A 21,031-nucleotide genomic window follows, 5' to 3' on the forward strand; every position below is an offset into this window, starting at 1 on the left:
CAGTGCACCGGGGACAGGTAAGTATGAGCGTTTATTTAATGTTTCACCTTACTCGTCCTCCTGCCCCAGTTCTGTATTTCTTGGAGCACCCCTTTAAGGGTGTATACAGGCGTATTATTAATTTGGGGGCAGAGGGGGCATTATTAAATGAGGCGTTATTGATTTAAGGCATCATACAGGAGTATTATTAGAGAGACACAGAGGGCATAATTGAGTTAAGGGAACATACAGGGGTATTATTAATTAGGGGGCACAGGGGCATTATTAATTTAAGGGCTTGTCCTATCATGAATTCTACGCTAGGCAGCAGGTAAGCATTACAATGTACAATCTCCCCTTTACCTGCACTAGGACTATCTGCCACCTTTGCTTGCATACAGAGAGACTGCAGCAAGATGGCATGACAGCGGAACCGCAGCAGCGCAAAACGGTATACTGCTGTACTGTTGAGAGTGGCTGCAGTGCTCCTGTCATCTTGATAACACTGTTACAGCCGCTTTGTATACAAATTGAGCAGTGAAGGTGATGACTGGCCCAGTGCACGAGGGAAGGGTGCCGGTAAGTATCAGTGCATTTTATTTATAATCCTGGCCTGCTGCCCTCATTAATATTTCTGATCCAGAACAATCCCTTTATTGGGAATTGTTAATTTAAAGATACATATGGGGTTTACATTTGTTTATAGGGGATTTTATATAATGTATATTCTAATTGGGGATTGCAGCAAGATGAGGACTTTGTGTAAGTGAGGGCAATGTGGGTCAGTTGTTTGGAAAAGTGAGGAGTCAAGGATGTCTGAGTTGCAAATGGCGGTCCAAATGGAAGACAGGAAATGTGAAAGATTACAGTCAGAGATGTCACCTGTAAGTCACTACATTTTTCCTGTACTGTATTTACTTAAGCAGTCTGCAGAGCCCTGTGTAGAGACGATATTGACCACTATACGGTCACTGTGAAGTGATAATATTGGTATATCCAGGTAGAGGGCCCACTTGCATATGTTTGTCCTCTCCTGTGCAGTACCATTAGCTATGCCGCTGGTGGGCAGGCAAACATTGTGTAATGTACAGCTCAGACTGTGCTTGGTCTAAGTTGCACAGTTATCTTTCGGATTCACATACAGATAACACAGGCACTGATAAAGGAACTTGTCTAGTCCTTATCACTTTGCAGAAGTGACAGAAAGCTCGATTAGCCATCAAACACAATGAACAGAAAAGAATACAGCTGGTCAGGAACAGGGATTGATATGATAAACTTGACCACTGCATCTAGATATCAGAGATGGTCGGCTATCTAGATACCTAGATAGGCAAAAAGATGGTACCTAGGCAAGACTGAGGAGACAAAGCAAGACAGATAAAGCAATGTATTCGGGAAACACTTCTGTTAGATCGTTTTACAAGTTTAAATATGATCCTGGACATGGGAATACCCCTTAAGCCACACCCCAATGTCTGTGAAAACAGAGCTTTTAAAATAAGATGCCAAAAGCCAAGCCTCCTTTTCCGTTATGAAATTCTTGATCCAAAACTAGATACAGCAAATTGCACCAAAAATTTTGCTGGCATTTTTTGTGAAGATTGAGTTGCAACCACAATAGTAAATTTGCCCTATTGATTTTAATTTCCAACCTTTTACCCAGTTATGTTATAATTCATGCCTTCATGAGATTCAGAGAGACTTTAAACATAAGAAAATATTGCAAGGATCAGTGCACAAACCAAAAAGGGATAAAAATTTTCTTTTAAAAATTATACTTGACTTTACATTATACAGGATGAACAAACCCACCTTTATTCCTTTTCTGCCAGGAGCTCCAACAGCATTTCTACCACTTTCACCCTGTAAGATTGGAGACATTATACTCTTATAGAACTACGCCCTCCACCACTGTGACTGTGAAGGGGGAAGGCTGTCCTAAATTATCCTACTAATATTATAAAGGTGAAAGTTTGTGTGTTTGGATGTTTGGATGTTTGTTCCTTAATCACACAAAAGGGACAATCACTCATTTTCTGTAGTGTAAATGGAAGGAGTATTTAGGCTGATTTACTAAAGTAAAGTAGTATGAGGGGTAAATAGAGTTTTTTAATTTGCATGAATGTGGCATGTTCCATACCTTCTAAAAGCCTGTGGTGTCCACTTTTGTGTAGGCCCCCTATAAATGCTCACAAAAATGCATCCATTTTTGAGTACATTGCTTTTTAGCAACTTTTTATCCCTGCAATGTGTGGATTAGATGAAATGTAATCACATTGTGTTTGCGGCTACTGTAAAACGCAGCTTATTTTTTCAGCGGCCAAAAAGTTGCATGTCCGCAATATGGATTCTTAGCCTAAGGCTGTATTCGAATGTTGCAATTGTGGTTTTGTGAAATTGCAGCAATAAGAGTCAGACCTTGTTTACATCTAGGCTCGGTTTTCCGTTCGCGAAGTCTATGGGGACCCCCCGAACGGAATACCGACCGCATTGACAAGCGGTGAGCAATGAAAGGACACAGACCCCATAGACTATAATGGGGACTGTGTGTTTTCCGTGTGGTCTCCGCACGAGTCATGTGGCCAGAAAAGTAATTCATGAACATGCACATATATAGATAATTGTCAAATTTCTAACCAGAACTCCTCTTCTTCCCACATCCCCAGGGTCTCCTTTCTCTCCTGGATCTCCAGGTTCACCCTGCAGAAGAAAAACATAAACAATGTGTTTATTTAAGTATGTATGTTATGTATATTGTCGTCAGGTGAGTAGAAATATTACATTTTAGAATATCAGACCACTGTAGTATGCATTATGTTTGAATATTAATATGTACAGTTATTTGAAGGTTACCTGTAGTAGTCACAAAAAATTCTAAGACACTTTTATAATTCTATACAAGCCCAGTATCTTGTCGTTTATTATTATTATTATTATTATTATTATTATTAATAATAATAATAATAATAATAATAATAATAGTAGTAGTAAAAACAGTAATATATGTACTACAGGAATGAAGTAGATATTTTGTATAGATTTAGATTGCTTCTTTTAGTAAAAGAAATGGTTTATGATAGGTTCATTAGCATTTGGGTTTCCATCCTTGAGGTCCGTTTGGGGACTCGAAAGGAGGAAACCTTGTCCACTTAAGCTAAGGCCCCATGGGACGTCCTGCGGCCAAAAAGCTCTGTGGGAAAAATCGCGGTGGCAACGCATCACGGTTCTTCCTGCAACGCTTTAAACAGAAAGATCGCAGAGTTTTCCTCCGCAGACTTTTTGTTACAATTATGCCTATGGAGAAACCGCAGGTGTTTCCGTAGATGTAATTGACTTGCTACAATTTCCAAAATTGTGCTGGTTTTGGAAATCTCGAAGTGTCTGCACAGTGGTTTACACATTACATTACACATTACCATACAGGCCCAAAGCCTGCTAGGATTAACACTGGATCCAGGCAATGTGAGTAGTACTGTTTATTATGTTCCCTCACCTCCCCTGGGGCTCTGATTATTATACACGGGGGTCTGAAAAGACCCCCGAGTATAATATTAGCGGTAATTTGGGAACGCAGCCTGGGCCCAGGGAAGTAGGTAAATAGGCTGCTTCCTGCTGAGGATACTCAAGCAGGTAGCGGCCTATTAAATAATAAAACAAAAGTATTTACTTACCTACCTTGCGATACCTTGCCGCTGCTGCTCCTACGCTGCCTCCTCTTCACCCAGCAAAAGATGTCTGCATCTGAGCGCAGGCGGCATGATGACTCCACCTGCGCTCAGACGCAGAGGTCCAAACTAGCGCAGGATAGGGCCACTCAGTTTGATTTCAGAGCAGCCCTGTCCTGGACTAATTTAGGTTAAAAAAAAGTCCTGTGGCCGCTTCCACCACTGCAATATTTCCTGCGCCATTTTTGCCGTGGGTAAATTGTGGCGTTTCTGTCCCATGGGGCCCCAGCCTAAAAGGCGAAACCCGTGGAACCTGTAGACTATGATGAGGTCCACATGGTTTGCACTCGTAAATGACGGAGAGAAAAGTCCTCCTTGCAGGCCTTATTAAGTGGAATGTGGGATGGAGTATCATATGGAGACTTGAACACTAGTGCAAACCTAACATTAGAGATGTCTTCCTCCTATGGTTCTGTAAATGGAAAAATTAAAAAAGAATATCTTCTGGAAGGTAGGGAGAAAAAAATGAAAATGCAAAAACAATAAATAGCTGCAAAAAACATGGTTAGAATCCAACAGATGTAAAACATAACAAAATCACTTTCTGCAACAGACATGTGTACACGCTTTGTAAATGACACCAGTGAAAATACACCTGTGTGTTGACACAGTTCAGCATATGGGGCCATAATCCCCATGGACATAACTCAGATCCGGTCCTTTCCTGTCAGTTTTATAGCCAGGTCTCGCTGCATTAAATGAAATGGTTTGTGGAGGACACAGATGACACATGGACATCATCCATTTTCTCATGCACCTACTTGGCCTTGTCATGTAGCCTTGGGGCCCCTTCACACGGCTGATACGCTGACTGCTTTAGAACGTGTAAACGTTCCGTAGCAGCGGCGTCTAAAGCAGTTCCCATTGTTTTCTATGGGAGCCGGCATACGTGCGCTCCCCATAGAAATGAATGGAAAAAGCAGCCCATTCATTTCTATGGCGAGCGCGCGTCTGCCGGCTCCCATAGAAAACAATGCGATCTGCTTTTAGACGCCGCTGCTACGGAACGTTTACATGTTCTAAAGCAGCCAGCGTATCAGCCGTGTGAAGGGGCCCTACAGTGATATGAAAAGCATATAATCTCACCTTTTTTCCTGTTCTCCCTGGATTTCCAGGATCTCCTGCACTGCCTGGAGTACCAAATGGACCCTGTGTAAAAAAGAAGTTGTGCAATATGTGATGTGAATGTTACTTTCTATGTCCATAACAAAAATAATTTAGACAATAAATAGTTTTTTACCGGAAGACCATTTAGTCCATTTGTTCCTGTATCTCCTTTAGTTCCTCGGATTCCTGGCTGTCCCTGTGGAAAGAATATGGTACTTTTACTATGGAAAAAATATATATTGCTAACTATACATACTGTACATATGGGAAATGGGTCAGATTCCAACAAAAAATCAGAAAAATAGACCTAGTTCAGAAGTATGTTGTACATAATTTCTGCTAGCAGAAAAAGGAACCCAGGCTTTTGTTTCAGCGCTGAAATTCCACACCAAATTCCTCACCATTTTCCTTCGTGTGAATGGACCCTAATGGTGCAGGTTGGTACTCGATAGGAAGTCCTGCTTTGTGTGGTCTTAGCCTAATTCAGGTTTGGTGATAACCTATAGCTAGGGTTGAACCGATCTTGAAATTTCAGGATCGTTTTTAAAATCCGATTTCCAATCATTTTCCATTCGAACCCAATCCCAATTCCGATCCTAATGCAAGTCAATGGGATTTTTTTCAATAATCGAAGATCAGATTTTAAAAACGATCCTATTCACTACACAGCATGGAGTCTAAAAATTGTTTCAATTTTTGGATTCCACGCTCTGTAGTGATTAAAAAAAAAATCCCCCGGCTATTTAGCCCCCCTGGTGTGCACTTACCTGCACAGATGCACTGCCGCACCCCGTTCTTCTCGGTCCGGTCCTCTCTCATTGACATGCCTTCAGAGTGCCGTGCCGTGAGAAGAGGAGCAAAAAGAATGGGGAGCGGCAGCGGATCTGTGCAGGTAAGTTGAGCGAAGTTCGTGAGTAAATAGATATTATCTACTCTTCTGTTTCCTCCCTCCTGTGCCATATACTGGACTCTGCTACATTTCCATAACTGTACATTGACTTGTCTATCTACTCTTCTGTTTCGTCCCTGCTTTACTGTATATTCAGCTCTGCTACATCTCAGATGATAGATACTACTGTACATTGACTTGTCTATCTACTTGCGAACTTCAGCCATGGCTTATTATATAGCGAGTGCCTCATCGTCCTCACAGCAGCACAGCACAGAGTGATTTACCACAGCCTGCCACTCTTCTGCTTCGTCCCTGTTTTACCATATACTCAGCTCTGTTACATCTGAGATGTAGCAGAGCCGAGTATATGGCACAACAGGGAGGAATTGGGGATTCACCGCTTGTCAATGCATTCAGTATTCCATTCAGGGGGTCCCCAAGTGGACTCCCCAAACAGAATACTGATCGCAGATGTGATCCAGGCCTAAGCCACAAGCTTGTAATCTTCACAAATAGGTAGCAGAGGAACATGTGACATTCATTCTGCAGTGATCAGAAAAGGCTTTAAAAGGATAACATACAAGAATACATAATCTTATAAATAAATGAAGATTCTCTTTTGTTGCAGAAGGAGCCACGTTAAATCCAGCAGAAAAATAGACTGGCCAAATGTCAGCTGGTCATCATTAATGACCAATACGACCGCACTTTGTCCATAAGACTGACAAACTTTGGCTGAGTTTCTTAGCCAACATTCTCAGTAAGAAAGCCAGGTCCTATGCTTACTGGATTAGCATACTGTACGATCTGTGCTCGACTTCTTATTAGGTGAGATCATTTCGAGGTAAACATAACCATCTGTATTTATCTGAGAACTTTTATCTCATGTGTGACTTCACTGTCATCGTGTATGTACCTTCCAAGCTTAAAACAGGACATTGGTTATTAAATAGATGATAGGAAAGGAAATCCAAGCCAAGTTCATTCCTTCTCCATGGCACAGTCCTCTTAAAATTCTTACTTTTCCACAAAATATTTTGTGCATATTGCTAAGACCCTCAAAAATAATTGTCATCTTTGAGTTTTCTTTTTGTATAACACAACCATTGACGGAAATGACATATTCCATATATCAGATGTTATACATATTTTTCTTAAGATCAATTACTATGCTGTCCTATAGGACAACTTTCTAGCAAGATTTCTCTAAATCACGGCCAGATCCAAGCATGTACGAATTTTGTTCATTCTTATGGATACCACTAGTTGCATGATTCTAAGGATCAATACAATTGGGCAACAAAATGTCTAACCTCAGCTTAAAGAGGGTACATCTAATTCAGATTAAATAAGAAAATATGAAAACAATTATAGCATATTTTATTAAACAGGACCTTTTACCTCCTGGGGTACATGTGGTTTTAAATACCGATAGAAAGCCAACAGTGCGTTGAGTTCAGCGGCTTTCCCGTTCTGTGCCCCTGCTTAAGAGCCATCGGTGCCAGTACTGTAGCTCTGTGCCCCCGGTGAAGAGCCATTGGTGCCAGTACTGTATCTCTTCATTGACAAAAGGGCGTTTCTGACAGTCAGTCAGAAACGCCCTTCCTCACAGTAACGTCTATAGCGCTGTATTGTGAGAGGGGGCGTTCCTTACCGCCTAGCCATGAGGCTGAGTGGTGAGGAACCCCCCCCACGTACACGTCTATGGATGAGCACTATCAGGAGGGGAGGGAAGCGTTCCTCCCCACTCTCACAGTACAGTGCTATAGACGCTGCTGTGAGGAAGGGCATTCCTGGCTGACTGTCAGAAACACCCTTTTGTCGATGAAGAGATATGGTACTGGCACCGATAGCTCTTCACTGGGGGCGCAGAACATGAAAGCTTTCAGCTTTCTAACGGTATATAACACCACATGTGCCCCAGGAGGTGAAAGGTCCTCTTTAACAACCATGACATGAATGTAGTTACCTGAGGCCCTCGAAGTCCTTGTTCTCCTAAAACACCTGGTGCACCAGTGTCCCCTTTATTTCCCTGCAGGTAAATATTAATATAGCTTACTGTACATGTATATTCTCACAAAGATCAATGAATCAATTCAACTGTAAATATGTGAAAGGAATTTATACTAAATATGACAGTGAATGTTGTATTTTATTTTATATAAAAATTAATTTACACAAGAACATACAGTATTATAGATGTATATCAGTTATCTTCTAGTATAACATATTATATTGAAGCATCTATATCTTGATCAATAACAATTTATTTTTTAGTTTTTCTTTCTTGTATAGGTGTAAAGCTGGATGTTGTCTATATCAGCCAATTGGCAGTGGATGTGGTAACTGAGACCTCAACCAACTTCAAATTAAAAAAAAACAAACAAACCTGAAAATGGCTAAGATATATACACGCCTATATGTGACAGGCCTTATAGGTTTCTATAATCCCAATAAGAAGGGGATTATAGATGTTGCTTGAGCAAATAAACTTTTACTTTTGCAAACTTTTTTTTACATTTTACATTTAAAAAACAAAAAAGAAGATTATTTACAGATGGGTTTTTGATGTGGAATCTGCCTAAACAATAACCTATGATTCCACTATTCATTTTAATTGGAGACAGGCAGACTTTTAACTCTAGTTGATTTTTTTAGCGTCTTGACCGATCTTCTGGCAGGTTCTCCCTTTTAACGCACCACCCTTTGAAATGAATGGATTTGCAAAATCTGCCTGAAGAGATGTCATAATGTTTTTTTGAATCAGAGAGGGACTATTTTTTGGGTCCCTGAAAAGAGCAGCTCCTATTTTAGTAAATCAGCTTTACATTGGAATTAATAGGTGACTGATCACAACTTTCTCCAGCAATATCAACTCATAGTGAGGGATTTAAGGAGGGTTTTGCCAATATGGATGACCTGTCCTTAGCATAGGTTACTAATATCAGATCACTGGAGTCCAAGTCCTAGTACTGCAGTCAATTTGCTTGTTCAAGGGTGACTGTGATCTTATTATTTATCAGTCTCATGGTCTTTCTGTAATTCAATTCCATTCATGTGAATAGGAATGAGCTGCAGTACCAGGCAAAGCCGCTAGATAATTTATGGTGCTGTGCCTAATATAACAATCAAAAGTGGCCAGAGAATCAGAAAGTCACTTTAATTCTGATAAAAAAAATTATTGTGACTGAATTTTGTTAAATTGTAATGCTGACAGATGAAATGCTAACATTGGTAAATTAATATTTCCTGGCTGAATATTCCTTTATCGTCATTACCGGTGGTCCGGGAACGCCTCTTCTACCAGGAAGACTCTGAAATATAGAGTAATATTTCTGTTATACTTGCACCAGACAGCAAATGAATTTAATGTTTGGTCTCTCTTACATTCATTGTTAAAATTATTAGAATACAGTATTCTACCATGAACATTAAAGGGGTTGTCCAGTTTCAGCACATAAATGCTATTGTTTGCATAATGAAAAATTCTACTATTTTCCAATATGTATTCTGTATCAATTCCTCATTGTTTCCTAGATCTCTGCTTGTTGTCATTCATAGTTTATTTGCAATGGATAAAAATCAGTCCATGGCCATGTGATAGACAGGCCATGGTCATGTGATAGACAGGCCATGGTCATGTGATAGACAGGCTATGGTCATGTGATGGACACACCGGTGCAAAGCTCGTTATAGTCACAGCTCAGTAATCAGACATCTGTCTTGTAACAAACCGTCCATCACATGACCATGGCCTGTCTATCACATGACCATGGACTTATTTTTATCCAATGGAAGTAAATATAAAATGAATGACAGCAAGGATATATTGAGAAAACTGTGTAATTTATACAAAAACTATATTGGAAAATTGTATACAATTAAGATTTATTTCCTGAAGCTAGACAATCCCTTTAAGACTGTAATGCATTAATTACAAAGCCTAAGATGTTAATGTGAAACATTGCCCACACCAATATTTGTTCCTCTTCATTTCTTATTCTTCCAAATATCTTCATTAATTTTTACACTCGCTCCTTCCATCTTCTATGGTCATAATAAAACTTAACGTTTAATATAACACCCCTAAAAATGTCAACAGGAGTATTCCTTCCTGAGACAATAGATTAAAATGTGTCCAGATCTACATGCCACCATACCACCATACACCATACAACTAGGTGGAGATCTGTAAATGCCCCAGTTCCATTTTCTGGTCTATTTGTCTCTTCAAGTTCAGCAAGTAGTTTGACATCAGAAAGCATTTCCAAGGGGATCCTTAAGTCTGCTGCCAGTTTTTTTTTATCTTGATTCCTATAAAATTTAAACCAGCTCAACTTTTGTGCGAACAGGTTCAGGTATTTAACCCAATTAAACAGGTTAAAATCTGTTGTTGGTACAAACGATAGACCTTTTTTTAGAACACTTATTTTGTTTTGAGACAACGTTCTTGTGGACAGATTTACTATTTGGAATTCGGGCGGGTCAGGGACTGATTCCGGTTCCTCAAGAGGTAGGTCTGTTACAAAAAATGGATCCTGAGGGTTTTGGTGTTCTATCTTTACCCCTAACTCTACCCCGAGTGCTTACGGCATACTCTTTTCACCTCCCATTTGCACAGTTGTGCTTGGGAATGAGTGCATAATTTTTGAAATCTTTATCAGCTTAGTCAGGTCCCCTGATGATAGGTGTGAATACATCTAATCGCACAAGGGTACTCCATTTTAGACACAAAAATAATAAAACCTAACTTTTATTGGCTATAGTTAAAAATCTATACCCAGTGATCATTCCAAAATAAATAAGGTGAATAAAGTGACTAAAAACAAATGACTGATACTATTTTATGGTTGGTACAATCACCAATTGTATATACATATATACCTGCCTATTTACAATAAGAATCATTATTTAGTTGCTAGATAAGAGTTTTGCTGGGAAACCATCTGTTGTTATGCCGTTCATTAAAACTCCCCTAACAAACAATATATTGGAAGGGAGTGACACAGAAAGATACTGACGATACCACCTAGCAATACATGGTGATTGTACCAACCATAAAATAGTATCAGTCATTTGTTTTTAGTCACTTTATTCACCTTATTTATTTTGGAATGATCACTGGGTGTAGATTTTTAACTATAGCCAATAAAAGTTAGGTTTTATTATTTTTGTGTCTAAAATGGAGTACCCTTGTGTGATTAGATGTTGAAATAGGACTCTAAACCCTGTGTATATACAATAGGTGTGAATACACCCTGAAACGCAGCGTAGGGACTGCATAGGGAAACTATTTTTAACCATGGTCAGATTGGGACTGCCCTTGTTAGGGAGGGAGTTAATGGTGAATAGAGGGACATTGTATAAAGGGCTTAATAGGGATAGTATTAGCCCTTCTATCACTAGGACTATGTGATAGCACTATTCCTCTTCAGCTCATTTCCATGACCACATGACTGTAAGATCCAACTAATTTACTTACCTTTGTTATTCTGGTTTCATGCTGCTTCATCCCGTTATCTGTAGCTGTGGGATTACAAGTATGTTGTATGGTGGTATGTAGATCTGGCCACATTGCAATCTATTGTCTCAGGAAGGAATACTCATGTTGACATTTTTTAGGGGTGTTATATTAAATGTTAAGTTTTAATATGTCACTCAGTGCTAGATAATGTACATATAACGAGTAGTAAATGACAATGACCTACCACTTATAGAAATAACTTAATAAAAGTTTGACAAATACCAAATCAGATTCTACATGTTCTCAGAAGTTCACACTGTTTAAATCTTACATCACTTCCTGGTACACCAGGTTGTCCAGGTTTTCCATCTGGTCCAGCATCACCCTAGAGAGGTGATAGAATGAAAAATATGAAATAAATGAGATATTTTGTTTCGCATTTTAAAGGAAATTTGTCAGCAGTAAATAGTTTATAAACCTAATGAGACCTTGTAATTTGCAGGACAAGTTATAGTTGCAGTAGGAACTATTTTGGGTTACATACTACTGTATATATCATATTGAGTAACTTTTAATAAGTTTTTGGGAAGGGTGAATAGAAAAAAATACCGAAATTAAATCTACCATTGATTTTTTACATTTTTTTTTTTTTGTTATATCTTTCGGTATAACTAACATATTACCTTTATTGTGTGAGTTTTTACAATAATGGCTGTACCAAATATATGTTATTTTTTTAATTATGTTTTACCTCTTTTATTCCATAAAAAACTTTATTGCCACCGCATTCCAAGATGCACTATTATAAAATAACTTTTTAATTTTCTATGCCATTCACTACATTTCGCAAAAAATTTGTACATTTTTCATACATTATAGTGCATTTTTTATTTAATTTACTACATTTCTTTGTATTATTCAGTATTATAGCGCTATATCTGATCAGTTATGACTTGTATTCTGAATTATGGTTTGCTCTACCTCTAATTTTCACTTTATCTGAATACTTTATACAAGTACTGTATTAAAGAACTCTGGCAAAAGCTAAAATGGTAAATAATAAATGATTATGAAGACCTATAAAATAATCACCTCCATGCCAAACTCTCCTTTGGGTCCTGGGGGTCCTCCGACTGTACTTTCTTTCCCAGGTTCACCCTGTAAAAAACAAAAATCAAACAAAGAATTCCTGTTAAGAACAATGGGAGGCAGAATCATGGTGGGATCTGTAGATGAGCTAATGGGAACAGGCCACAGGGGCTCCATATGGGTGAGCAGTTATAGTAAAGTTGACCGTTCAGCTTCCCTAGTTCCATACTTATAATACATATTTTTATTATATTTATTATATTATTATACTTATTAAATATAAGAATACTGGTTGTCCTGACTTTGCACCTAGATGTCAAATTGGGTAGTTTCTTAAATAATCTGCCCAGTATATTATATGAAGACATGTTATTTGGTTAAGATGGTGAATGATGAGTATCTGTATGAAGAACAATGAGTGACTGTACCATGCCAGAGTGAGGTGGGACCCACCACGAGATTTACTTCTTAACCGGGGAGGAATAACCACACTGTTGTATTCAGCAGGCAAAATCAGTACTTAGAATGGCATGAAGGAACAGAAAGAAGTTCAAAATTGACAGGCTGAGAATTCTTATCAAAGTTGGCAGCTTCTTTTCCAGATAGTCAACCTGCTCAAATATTGCCTGGGTTTTAAGTTCATGGGGTTGATTATGCTTTATACAGAGGATATACAACAAGTATAGACATACAAGAATTATAAAATGGGAGATATCAGTATATTTGAGGATAGTAGAAGGGAAGATTCATTAAGAATGTTGTACTTTACCCCCAGGACCATTGTAGATTTTGTTGTCACTTTAGCAAATTTTGTATTGTAAATGATAATAAATGTGGTGCTGGTGATGGCTCCGTCTGTTTCCAAAAAGCACCAAGGTTGGCCACCAATGAAAAATAACATTATTGATTGTTCTAAATGTATATTCTTACCGTAGCCCCCCTTTGGCCTTCAGAACCTTTATATCCTTTAGCTCCTTTTAATCCAGATAAGCCCTATGAAAATTCAACAAAATAAATGAGTTACATCCAGGGTCAGACTGACTGCAGTATCCGTGGTGTCATGGCCAGAGTAGGACTACAGCTGTAAGGTCAGTAAGAGAACTATATACAAGCAAAAGAAACAAGATAAAAAGACATGAAAGTTCTCCTATAATGCTGTTGGCTCAAGCCAAGTGTGCTATAGCTGTATTGGTTGGTAAGGGGTTCATGAATTTTAATGTCCGGTTTTATCTTAATGAATGCAATGGACAGGTTTTTGTTTTTTTTTAAATGATGCCCCATAGTGACTATGGGGGATAATACTGTGTACAGGGGCCACTATGAGGCATAATACTGTGTGCAGGGGCCACTACTGGGCATAATACTGTGTGCAGGGGCCACTATGGGGCATAATACTGTGTGCAGGGGCCACTATGAGGCATAATACTGTGTGCAGGAATGTGGGGGGGGGGAGGTCAGTCGGGGTCTATTGGAAGTGTGGGGGAGGAGCATGTCAAAAGTTCACCACCGGGCCCCGTCATTCCTGGTTACACCACTGGTTCTGGGGATTGGCACTCTACATCGATCAGATGGGGTAACCCTTGAAATATTGTTGTAATTGGGAAGAAAAGATTGAAGGTTGTAACAGTCATAAACAGTATTTATTTAGCTGACCAAGTGATACTAAAGAATGAATACAGTAATATGACTTAAAGGGGCTCTATCGGCAAAATCATGCTGCTAGAGCCCCACATATGCGTGAATAACCTTTAAAAAAGGCTATTCAGGCACCGTAAATGTTATATTAAACTACCCCCCCCCCCGTTTTAAAATAAAACCCTAAAAAAGAATGTGCTCTACTTACGGATCGTGCACGCTGGGCGGGCATTCAGGGTGCACCGTCTTCTTCATCCACGCCTCTTCTTCCTCCGACATCCTCCGGTCCCGTCCTCCTCCGGCGCTCGCGAGCGGACACTGATATAAAAAAAATGGCCTGGGCGCCTGCGCAATGGCCGTAGTAGAAGCCGCATGCTACTGCGCAGGCGCCCAGTCCATTTTTTTTATATCAGTGTCCACTCGCGAGCGCTGGAGGAAGACGGGACCGGAGGACATTGGAGGAAGAAGAGGCATGGATGAAGAAGAAGACACACCCTGAATGCCCGCCCAGCATGCACGTTCGGTAAGTACAGCACATTATTTTTTAGGGTTTTATTTTAAAACTGGGGGGTAGTTTAATATAACATTTACGGTGCCTGAATAGCCTTTTTAAAGGCTATGCACGCATATGTGGGGCTCTATCAGCATGATTTTGTTGTTAGAGCCCCTTTAATATCTTAATATATTATTTATTAGTAATGTTTATGATGGATATACTATATGTGCAGTTACAAGTGTATTAGTTTTAGTATAACATACTACAAACATCTTACCTGATCTCCTCTTTCGCCCTTTTTGCCATTTTTCCCTGGATATCCAGAACTTCCCTAAAACATAAAGAAAGATAGATAAGAAACGATATGACAGTTTGGGCCTTATTCAGACGACAGTGAGTCATGTGCTTGTGCTCTCTGTGTTCACCATGGATGGCATACAAATATAATCTATACGTCTGTGTGCTGTCACTGGAAAACACTGGCAGCATACGTCTGTGATTCACTGACATGGGAGTAAAGCTTAATATTATTTATTAAAATAAAATGACAAATATTCATATACAAGTATAACAAACAGTATACCTCTTCTCCGTTAAGTCCATCAAGCCCAGGTTCTCCATCTTCATTCTGCAAAGGTGCAAATAGATGGGCAGAGAGTTTATTACTATTTTTGGAGTTTACAGCATGCAATACAAAAGAAAATGGACATTGGCATACTGTATATCCTTATAGATTAAATATCGGACACTTGGAATAATTTCGCCTGGTGGGATAATGGTATGTCAGCATGGCTTTTTTGCATCTAATATTAACGTGTTATTGGCCAAAAAATTTTTTTTTTGGCTAAAAAGGCACTGTATAAAGAAATACAGGTGGCAACTTGTCTGGCTCCCCTCCGAACCTCACAGCAATTTTAGTAAGTGCTGTTAGCGCATTTATATAAGTAACTTTATGCAACTCTCCCTATATTGTTATTGGACTCCGACCTTTCCTTCAAGTCACACGTTCAAACCCTCAACACTTCCTGCCGCCTCCAACTCAAGAACATCCACCGAATCCGCTCCTTCCTCGCCCCTGAAACTACTAAGACACTAGTCCAGGCCCTCATAATCTCCCGCTTAGATTACTGCAACACCCTTCTTCATGGACTCCCAGCAAACACCCTCGCCCCCCACCAGTCCATCCTAAACTGAGCTGTTCGCTTAATTCACCTCACCACCCATTCTTCATCGCCTGCTCCCCTCTGCCAGTCCCTCCACTGGCTACCTATAGCTCAGCGAATTGAGTTCAAGCTACTAACGTTAACATACAAAGCCATCCACAACCTGTCCCCTCCATATATCTCAAACCTAATCTCACGCTACCTGCCCACACGTAACCTCCAATCCTTCAAAGACCTCCTACTACGCTCTACTCCCATTCACTCCTCACACAACCATCTCCAAGATTTCTCTCATGCATCCCCCATATTCTGTGGGAGAGAGATAATATTGCATACATTTGTATTTATTAGTTATTCGCCTTTCTTGTACTTGATATCTGGACATAGAGATGATGGGGATAGCTCTGACTTAGGGTTCCTCTATGTGGGGTTGATAAGAACTCTGAATTTTTCTATTGGTTAATAAAGAAATACAGACCTTGTCTCCGAGAAAACCTCTGTTTCCCTGGAGAAAAAATAGAAATCACAGTTAAAACAGGTAAAACCATATTCATAAAATAATAATGACAGCAATTTACCAATACTTTTTAAGGAGTTATTAGCCTAGAGGAAAATACAAGAATAGTTAAATATGGACCCATAGGTAAGTATCAACTTAAAGGAGTTTTTCTACCATGTGGTTGTCTCCTAACCTGACAGGGTCAAACTCTGGCGCTCTGCACTACCTCACTTCTCCAGGGATCAGAGAAGGCTCCTATTCTCTTTTCTCACTCCAGAACTATCTCAGGGGGTCGTACCAAGTCTCTGTCCCCTCGCTCACAGTGGCACATTCCATTTAAATTATTAAATTACTATGAAAATACAGAATATACATTTTGCACCACTCCGGTGGGATGCTACATAACTGGGCGCCATTCTGTCATTCTGACCAAGTTTCAGTCTATTGTTTTGATCCATTGACAGTTCAAAATAATAGATAGTGGTGACATTCTTTTGTGTTGATAAGTTGCTAGTGGATATGACCATGAAAACAGGAACTTCCTATGCGAAGTTGACAATGAACAAATCATGGCTGGGTTTTCGGACAATTGCCAAACTATAGAAAATTCCTGCATTTGCGGTCATATCCATGAACATAAAGACTTGTCACCATTAAGATGGTTAGATAAAATCTTTAAAACTATGCAAAATTTTAATTATTTGCTTAACTTTTAATTTTCTACATATATATATATATATATATATATATATATATATGGCTGCCCCACACCATCTGATCTCAAGCTCTCAGAAAATATCTTTTTATAAGAAGGGCTGCACTTGTGCACTTGTGACAGTGAAGACTCATATCCACAACCAATGGCGTAACTAAAGCCTTGTGCAATATTTTGTCTGGACCCACTACCTCATCCCTACAATGAATTCTTGATAGTGATGGTTATGGGTGCTAAGGAGTTTAATCAGCCTTAGTTTGGTTAGGGTAATCTGTGGGTCTCCTTGACTTATGAGCCAGATGGAAGCTGCAATCTCAATACTGATGCCAGTGTTTATGGTTCCCCTAAGGCTCCTGGACCCTGCTGCAACTGCACCCGCTGCACCTCCTCAAGTTACACCCCTGTCCACAGCTAAGGTGCTCTGGAAATCTAGAAATCAGGTTGAATTGCATGTCCCCAGAGAGCTGCCTTGGACAGGTCCTGGCATATACAGGTCAAGAGAACTACCCAGGAAGAACTAGGAAACTAGCCTGGGCTTGTTCCCTGTGATAGAACCAGGGAAGGCCAGTCACCATCTCAAATTCTCAACTGAGTCAAGCATGGTACAAATATTGTCCTTGGAATATACAATTGTTATATCATGACTTACCTTGGGGCCTCTGGTTCCTGCACATCCTTTGTCACCACGCTCACCCTCTGGTCCAGACAATCCTCTATCGCCCTTAAGAAAAAATATGAAAACTCAAAGTTCACTCTGTATTTCACTAACCAATCTCTTCTTGCAGTTATGTTCATAAAATACGTTCACACATGGCAATTCTTATGCAGACATTTTTCTGACTGTTCCATAGGGTTAAGCCCCATTCTGATGAATGAAAGGAACATTTCAGAATTTTGTTGTAATACCATAGCAATGGGACAGATGGGACTGTGGTTGCAGGGCTGAAGTATGCCATTAATAGAACATCAGAGACATACTCACCTCCCTTCCTTGTTCCCCAGGATAACCTTGATGTCCTTTTAATCCAGTTGCTCCCTAGATATACGTGAAATATAATATAATATAAATATAACATAATAGACAGTTAAAGACTTCAGGATTTCTAATCATCTAAAAATAAAAAAAATACTAAAGCCTTATTTTAATTTTTTTTCACTAGGTCTATTTTTTTCTCATACCAAGCTTTTTATTTTCTTGTATCTGTGTGATAAATGGAGAAATATCTTTATATGCCAATAGACTGTATGCTTTACTGGCTTACCGATATCTCTGTATCTACCAATACATTATTTAAGGTCAGTACATGGTTCATGGATACATATTCCTAAAGTTAGAAGAATTGGGTCTCATAAATGATCTCCAGACATCACAGAACTATTGGCCTGGTGAAGCGAAACTCCCAGGAAATACAGGTGAGTTGACATGTCCGTAAACTAAATCATCAATGTAGATAATTTGGTCTATTTATGTAAATACCTTCCTTCCGGGAACTCCATAACTTCCAGGCGGTCCTTCTTGTCCATTGCATTCACAGAAAACACAACAACATGTCTTCTCATTAACGTGTGACTAGAAAGAAAGATAAGATGTTACAGGTCTCTTGCATAATGATAACAATTTCCGTGCCTTGATTTTATTGCAGTTATTCTGGAGCCATACTACCATACTCACCACTAGTCGGGCAAGTCTATATCCAATATCTGGCATCCCAATATGCATCTGATCGTTGTAGCCAAAGCCTCTCCCAAATTCTATATATTTGAGGTCATTGTATCCTTTTGGTCCTTCTAAAGCAACAGTTACTAAGGCATTCAATCCTGAAGGTTTAGAGAAATAGATATATTATATAGCTAATAATATATAAAGTATATATTAATAAGGCATAATGAAAAGAAGATGGACAAAAGTAATGTCTTCATTACACAGTACTAGTAAGGGGCAATAGCACTATATACAGTATGCTGTTTTACAGTATGATACATTAATATAGTAGAGTGTAACAGATATTCTCTGAAAACAATGCTTATAGGAGGTGAAATCTACACAATATACATCTGAAGGACCAGAATGATTTTCATTTTACTGGATTTTTTATAGGGAGACATGTAAATACAGTATTTGAGTCATGCTCATGTTTCTATTGTTCAAAAACCAGGATTGTCTTTATCAGGGGCTGAGTTGGCCAAAGCGATTGCATGGAGCCCCAGAGATCAGGGGGCGATGTAGCGGTGGGTTGCATTATGACTTCTTTTTAATTCAAAAATATTCCAACAGGTAATGGCTGATATTTTCTGCTCACTAATCCCTGCTCCTGTCCAGGTTTACTTTTTCTTCAGCCTTAAGGGGGTGCTGCACACTATGTCCATATATAGATGTCAGAGGAACCGCACACTAATAAATATAAAGGATATGGGTGCTAGCAGTCAAGGGAGTCCTGCGACTCATACACAATGTAAACAAATGCTGCTGCACACCGTAAATAGGTGAAAGGGTGAAACAAATTTTTATTTTAAGTACATAAATTTTAGGTACATTAGCGCCACGGATAGATTTGACAAGCATAAGAAGAGTACTAGATCAATAAATCAGCGTATTTGACAAGCATAAGAAGAGTACTAGATCAATAAATCAGCGTAACGTTTCGGTCATTGTCGACCTTCATCAGATCAGATCTAGGAAAGAAATGACGAAGGTGAGCCCCGTTTGGTCATCAATATTTCCAGCATCACATTGACTCCCCCACAGATGTCGGTGTTGAGCAAAGGCCTTTCCTTTTGTCCAAGTAAGCCATTGGACACATTTACGTTGGAAGATGACCTCTTCCGCTTCTTCAGACAACTTCGCCTTAAAGCACATTTTCATAATGTCCCTTCCTCTGACCCTAGTGGTATTTCTCCGATACCTATTTTTTCTATATCCAACCTTGGTCTGAGGAACAAGAGTCTTTATTTACCACCTAAAGACAAGCACCCTATTGAGACGTATATCTCACTTGTTGAAAGAGATACCCGTAATCTCCTACACGATGTCAATCTCGGGAGGTTTAGACAGCGGTCCAACATCTCGCATGAGGAGCGTTCAGCCCTCCGCGAGCTACAAAATAACACTGATATTATTATCAAACCTGCGGACAAGGGGGGCGCCCTAGTGGTCATGAATAGGTCAGATTACCTGGAGGAAGTCAGGCGTCAGCTAGCTGACACTAACACGTATCGACCACTGTCCCATAATCCCACCTCACAAGTTTCTGCCTTGATACATACACATCTGGAACACTACCTACAGTTAGGGATCATTGACAGTAAAACCATGGAGTATTTGACCAATCACCATCCTATTACTCCGGTCTTCTACATACTGCCAAAAGTCCATAAGAATCTGCATAAACCACCTGGGCGTCCCATCGTGGCTAGCACTGATTCCATTCTCTCTCCACTCTCTAAGCTACTGGACAAAATCTTTACTCCGCTGGTTCGTAACACCACTTCCTTCTTATTGGACACTTCTCATTTCATGGATACACTTACCGCTATTTCCCCTTGCCCTAGTCACACCATCTTGGTCTCCTGGGATGTCACTAGTCTCTACACGTCCATTCAACACGATAAGGGCCTCTCAGCCACCAAACGGTTCCTTTTGGCAAACGACATTTCTGGTGAGGAACTTAACTTCTGTCTTGACCTTCTCCACATGATTCTACACAACAACTTCTTTATGTTTGCGGACGACATGTTTCTACAAATCCGTGGCACCGCAATGGGGTCTAACGTAGCGCCCCCATATGCTAACATATACACGCACATGTTTGAGACTGACCACGTTTATCCCCATATCTTATTTAAAGAGCACGCCATATACTGGCGTCGCTATATTGATGATATCTTCTGTGTCTGGAATGGATCCCTTACATCTCTGCTTTCTTTTCATAATGTACTTAATGACATCCATCCTGAACTTCAATTCACTATCCATCACGATCCGTCTAAATTAAACTTCCTTGATACTTGGGTGTTGAAAGACGAACTGGGATTGATCAGTTTTGATTTATACACTAAACCTACGGACAGAAATAGCCTGTTGGCCTTTTCAAGCAATCACCCACCCAATACTAGGAATTCACTACCCATTTCACAATACAAGAGGGTACGACGGATCGTATCTGATCCGGTTATCCAGACGACACGTCTTGATGATATGACGCAACGGTTCAGGGAGAGGGGATACCCCAGCCCGGTCCTCCGCAAAGCCCTTATACATGAATCC

General features: G+C 39.7%; 1 protein-coding gene across 1 annotated transcript in view; it reads right to left on the reverse strand.

Moving 5' to 3' along the window:
• The window catches only part of LOC142200728 (collagen alpha-6(VI) chain-like), a 49,422-nt gene that overhangs the window by 14,366 nt on the left and 14,025 nt on the right, over positions 1-21,031 (reverse strand). Inside the window, exons 10-25 of the mRNA XM_075271292.1 lie at positions 18,440-18,585; positions 18,245-18,337; positions 17,750-17,803; positions 17,417-17,488; positions 16,032-16,058; positions 14,974-15,018; positions 14,668-14,721; positions 13,190-13,252; positions 12,263-12,328; positions 11,502-11,555; positions 8,985-9,020; positions 7,676-7,738; positions 4,948-5,010; positions 4,794-4,856; positions 2,620-2,682; positions 1,795-1,845 (exon numbers count right to left, since the gene is read on the reverse strand). Of these exons, the coding sequence (XP_075127393.1) occupies positions 1,795-1,845; positions 2,620-2,682; positions 4,794-4,856; positions 4,948-5,010; positions 7,676-7,738; positions 8,985-9,020; positions 11,502-11,555; positions 12,263-12,328; positions 13,190-13,252; positions 14,668-14,721; positions 14,974-15,018; positions 16,032-16,058; positions 17,417-17,488; positions 17,750-17,803; positions 18,245-18,337; positions 18,440-18,585 (1,013 nt within the window). The remainder of the gene's footprint in view (positions 1-1,794; positions 1,846-2,619; positions 2,683-4,793; positions 4,857-4,947; positions 5,011-7,675; positions 7,739-8,984; positions 9,021-11,501; positions 11,556-12,262; positions 12,329-13,189; positions 13,253-14,667; positions 14,722-14,973; positions 15,019-16,031; positions 16,059-17,416; positions 17,489-17,749; positions 17,804-18,244; positions 18,338-18,439; positions 18,586-21,031) is intronic.

This window comes from Leptodactylus fuscus, chromosome 4 (assembly GCF_031893055.1).
Source record: "Leptodactylus fuscus isolate aLepFus1 chromosome 4, aLepFus1.hap2, whole genome shotgun sequence".
Classification (NCBI taxonomy): Eukaryota; Metazoa; Chordata; class Amphibia; order Anura; family Leptodactylidae; genus Leptodactylus; species Leptodactylus fuscus.